The sequence below is a fragment of the Gastrolobium bilobum genome, unplaced genomic scaffold, assembly GCF_033153095.1.
Source record: "Gastrolobium bilobum isolate Gb01-03AN ecotype WA unplaced genomic scaffold, APGP_CSIRO_Gbil_v1 utg10711, whole genome shotgun sequence".
In the NCBI taxonomy this organism is placed as follows: domain Eukaryota; kingdom Viridiplantae; phylum Streptophyta; class Magnoliopsida; order Fabales; family Fabaceae; genus Gastrolobium; species Gastrolobium bilobum.
The window spans coordinates 111650-117270 of NW_026899463.1; the positions used below are offsets into that span (position 1 = coordinate 111650).

Below are 5621 nucleotides of genomic sequence, written 5' to 3' on the forward strand. Positions count from 1 at the left end.
TCGATTCACCTTTGAATGATTATGATTTCCTTTTTCTCTCTTCCTTTATCACCGTTGATCCATCTTTGTACGAATATGATTTAGTAGCCGGAGATAAAGTTATCTCAACCAACGAATATGATTTAGGATCAACTTACACCGGTGTAAGAATAATAAATCTTACACCAAATCTTAACCGTTGATTTCCATGCATCCAATGGTTGAGATTTATTAGTAATTAAAAATTAATTAATGAGTGATACCTAATAAATCTTAACCGTTAGATGTAGAAAATCAATGGTTAAGATTTGGTGTAAGACTTATTATTCTTACACCGGTGTAAGATGATCCTGCCCCTATATAGGGAAGGATCATCTTACACCAGTGTAAGATTTTTAAACTTACACTCAATCTTAACCACTCAGCTACCTTAAATCCAATGGCTGTAATCTATTAAACTGTAGTGAGCACGTGACATCCTTTTTTATTTTTTATTTTAACACATTCTCCCAACACAAACACCACCTTAACTCTTCCCCCTCTTCTCTATCGGCGTCTTCATCAGCCTCTTCCACCTCGCCCACAACTTAGACAACTCTCTCTATCTCCTACGCTGAATACTCCCCTCCCCTCAAGGATTTGTCGATCTCCCATGTTATAGGTATGCGAACCCTAACAATGATCTTCCTTCGATTATTCTTCTCTTTATATTCCTGGATTTTTTGTTTGGGTTTTGGGTATAAAGGCAATGGACAATGGGAACTAATAACGTGTATTTTTTTTTTTAAAGGGATTTACTTTTCTCATTTTGCTCGTGAGAAGTTGAATTTCCTACACTAACAAAGTCAGCTATGGGTCCCTTTTTTTTTAAAATAAAACAAAAAAATGATTGCACATTTATCCATGTATGTATGACAGAAGACAATTATCTAAAGCAACAGAAGAGTAGTTAAACCCTTTTTTAAAACAATTCTTTTGAAAATCTACATTGAAAGAGGAGGCTGGTTTACATCCAGTTTTGTCCCCCTTTGTTTCCATTTTTTTATCCCAATGCATATGTTGTGGAAATTGAGAAATTATCTCAACTGGACTATCATGTTGGTTATGCCCATAAATCACAATGCCCTAATAAACTTATTTTATTTTTTGTTTTTGTTTGTTTAAATTTACAATTATCACTTCTTGTCTTCAAGTCAATAATTATAATATAGTCTCTATATCCTTGCAAATTGAACCTTTGATGATTTTTTTTATCTGATTTCTTAGGCTAGTAGCTTTTCTTGCACATTGGTCATTCTTAAATTTTGTATCGTGGACTTGGCGCAAACATGGCTTGTTGACAATGCCTTCACAACTAGAGGGCTGTAGCTAAGAATGTTGTTGGTGGTTCTAGAGATGAAGAGAATAAAGATTAAATTAGGAAGAGGAAAAACTTTGTCTTGGATATTATTTATGAATAGTTTTTTTTTTTAAAAAAAAGTATTAGGTTTTTCTGGATGATCACGACCATCTTTTTTATTTATTTATGGTTATAGATGCAGTTATAATCCTCTCATAAGGAGGCAGCAGGACCAGTGAGTAATTGCATCCCATTTCTATGTAATGAATTTTGTAGACTTAGGCCAATTGGAATTGTAGTTTTAGATCAATTAGAAGTCTCTTTCTAGAACATGGAGTATCAAGGCAAGCTTTTGACAAATTAGTAGTAGATGGTTAATAGAATTTATACGCTCTTTTTATTTTAATATCTTAAAACAAATATTTTAAATTAAAATATATTTTACATGGATGTCTCATTATGTTTACATGGATGCCTTCTTGCAATCAATAAAAAAAAAATTAAAGGCTATAATTGTGATGAAGAGCCATTGCAGAAACATTTTTATCTTCTTTTTGGGAGTTCATACAAAACAACTGCAGTTGTTTTCCTCCAACTGTGCAAAACATAAAAACATAATATATCAGATTTGATTGGAGGATATAGAACTAAGCGTACATTTGTCTATGGGAATATATACATGTTCCCTTATAAAAGTGGCACAAGTAAACAGATAAATGGCATTGCTATCATAAAAGTGGAACAATCATACATGAGTTAGGCACAAGTAAGACTATTTGCCATGTCTCGGACTTGACTTCGTACTCTTTCATGCTAAATGGTTTCAAAAAAAAAAAATTCTTTCATGCTAAATGGACAACAAATATTTCAAGAAAAAAAAAAAGTTCATAAAGGTAAAATCAAGAGTAAACCATCCTTTAGGCAGTTCTGCATCCTAATCGTCTTGCTAAGAATCTAGAGAAACAGATGCAGATGCTGCAATTACCATCAAAATGAGATTATATATAAACTACAACATATTAATATTAGCACTAGCCATCCGGTACCTGAACTACATGCTTTAGCCATATCCAAAACAAAAATAGATACAATATCTGCTGATACAAAAACAGATATAATATCTGCTGATACAACAGACAAAACAAAATCCTGTTGATACAATATCTGTTGTTACAAATCTTAATACATTTCTAAAAACATTCAAAAATACATACAGCTCCAAAATAAAATCCTACTGATACAATGTCTGCTGGCACAAAATTAGAAACTTTCATGCTGAGCCATATGCAACTTCTGCTCTTTGTATTTAATCTTCATATTAGTCTAGTAAAAAAATGAAAAAAAAAGATATTAATAAAGGAAATTAATAACAACATAAATATATAGATATAAAAACCAATTAAACAACCAACTAAACTTTACAGGTAACATAGGTCTTTAAAGTATATAAAAAGAAATTAAAGCCAATATAACTTACACTGACTTGTCTTTTGTTTGCAAGTTGATTGGTAGTGACCATATTCTCCACAAGACTTACATGCTCTCCTTTTAACCAATGCCTTGTTTATCGATAATTCAAGACCACCCTTAAACCTCCATGTTAGAGGGACTTTGTCAAAATCCTTTCTTCTTCTTCCTTTTGTATGTGAAACATATGGGTCTTTGATATTAAAATCTGAAGCATCATTTGTTGTGTCACATGTCAAATTCTGTTGATTTGACCCTATAGGATCTTCATTGACATCTACAATTTCCATTCCCATTGTACTGGCCATATTATAAATGCGATCAAGTTTTGATATAATAAACTTATATGCATCTTCGGATCTTTTAGCCCAATTAGAAAATTTGTCAAATTTACGTTGCACATTCATACTTCTCAAAACATTTGATTCATTATTCCAAATTTCAATGTCACCCACCTCTATACATTTGTTGGCCTCTTTTGTCCAACGCTCCAATATGTACTGACAAGGAATTCGAATAATATTTTTTGCTTGAAAAATCACCAAAATGTGCCTGCATAGTATTCCCATAAATTCGAAAAGATGACAGCCACATGTAGCATTCTTTGACTCTAAATTTATATCAACCATAAAACAATCTCGAGTATCAAAACAATTAGATACCGATACTTACAATGTGAACCATTTTTCTCAATCTTCTCCTTTGTAAAATGGCTAACAAGCTCATTATGAAACTTAACAAACACATTTCTTGTATAAATTGATGCAGCATGTTCTTCAATTTTTGAGCCAATAGTCAAAGTGCGTGACTTATGTCGGGACTCAAAATTCTCTTTTATTTCAGCCTCATAGCGATTGTTAATGGCCTTCTCAAATTTTACCACAAAGTCTCGTAGTGTTGTGGTTGAATTAACAAAGGAGTCCAAAAAAGAATTAATGCTTTCACTTCTTTGTGTAGTATTCATACCGGCAAAAAAGGTGCTTCTATTATGAACCGGTGTCCATGACTCTCTAATATCAAATAATCTTTGAAGCCATTCATTTTCCAGCAAGCTATACTCAACCATTATGCGCTGCCAATCATCTTCAAAATCCTTGATACTTGATGATTCTCGAATGCACCTCTTCAGTTCACGCTTGAATGTAGAATTTTTGTGATATATGTGTGCAAACTTTTCAGGAAACTTCTTTCTAATGTGCCACAAGCATAGACGATGACGTGTTTCTGGAAATACCTTGGCAACAGCAGCTCCAATAGCTAAATCTTGATCAGTTATCATAGAAACAGGCTTCTTTCCATTCATTGCCTCAAGCCAAGTTTCAAAAAACCATACAAAAGATTTTTCAGATTCATCTTGTAACAATGCACAACCGAATAAAATTGATTGAAGATGATGGTTCAGTCCCGTGAAAGGGGCAAATGGCATGCTATATTTGTTGGTTCTATATGTTGTATCAAAAGTAATAACATCACCAAACTGTTGATAAGCAAACCTTGATCTAGCATCCACCCAGAAAAAGTTTATCATTCTGTGATCATCATCACATTATATTGCATAGAAAAAATTAGAGTTTTGAGCTTGCTTTTGTTTACAGTAATTGAAAACAGCTTGTGCATCTCCAACATCTAAGTTCTTTCTCCGAAGATTTCTCAAATGGTTCCAACAATCCCTATTTGAAAAAGCTAAATCACTGCCATTGAACATTGCAGCAACCTTTCCAGTCGGTAAGCCTTCTGCATTGAACTTTTCAACAAGATTTTTTGCAGCCCCGTTCATTTTTTTATAACACATCAAATAAGACACACTCTTAGGACTGGCCATGACATGATTATGGTTGTTGTCAAAAGATTTAATAACTCATACCTCTCTATTCTTATCCTTTGATACACAAAGTGATGCCCGACATCCTGAGCGTATGGTTGAAGTTTTTTTCTTAACTTCTACTATATTATCATTTTTCACCTTATTTTCACCTTATCTAACACATACAAAAATGTAATAATTTTTTTTACTAGAGTGGGTACGAATTCTAAACCCTTTCGCTTTGGCAAATAACGTATAAAAGTGTTCAACTTTTTTCAATGAATCAAATTCCATTCCAACATAAGGCTCAACAATGACTTCTTCAGCACTAAAAGATTGTGGCATATCAAGAGAGTTAGAATCTATTACCAAGTTGTTGTCCGAAATGAAATTTGTCTCCATGTCCGTGGGAGAAAAATCAATTGTGTCTATATCCATCATTTGCTAACCTGAAAACAAAAATAGATGAAACCATATAAGTATAGTTTTCATAAGTTTTACAACATTTGTCTATGGTTATTGAGTGCAATAGTGAAGCAATCGTGTCCTTGTCTATTTTTTGTCATTCTTAATCGAATAAGTAAAGTTTTGAATTGTTTACAAATAACTTTTAAAAAAACTTGGAACTTTTATTTTTATTTTTGTGATAACAAGCAATTATTATAGAATTTATGGAAAGACTTTACAAGAGTATCACAATTAAATGGAAAAAAAAACTTACCTCTTGATATTGCATGAACCGTTCTCTATAGTTCTCACAGACTTCTTCTTCAAAATTTCTAAAGGGGCTCTTGTGCAAACTTTCTTGTTTTCTGCTTAACTTTCTCGCTGATTTCGTTTCCAACTTCTAAATTTTTGATAAGTGACAAAACACAAATCCAATCTCATTTCTTCTTCTTCTTCCAACGACACAAACCATGAAGGAGAATGTGAGAAGCCATGGTTGTGAGCTCTAAACCATAACTCATCCATTTCTTACTCAAATCCTTCCATTCCAAAGCCTAAACCACTTCAAATTTCCCCTCATCCTTG

At 32.8% G+C, this 5621-nt stretch overlaps 1 protein-coding gene across 1 annotated transcript; it reads right to left on the reverse strand.

Moving 5' to 3' along the window:
• Nucleotides 1-2264: 2264 nt before the first annotated feature.
• LOC133290556 (protein FAR1-RELATED SEQUENCE 5-like) lies at nt 2265-4562 on the reverse strand. Its single transcript, XM_061488652.1, has 5 exons — nt 4369-4562; nt 3448-4314; nt 2856-3337; nt 2365-2439; nt 2265-2293 (listed from the first exon to the last, which is right to left on the reverse strand). The coding sequence occupies exons 1-5, from the start codon at nt 4560-4562 to the stop codon at nt 2265-2267; spliced, it is 1647 nt and encodes a 548-aa protein (XP_061344636.1).
• Nucleotides 4563-5621: the final 1059 nt, after the last annotated feature.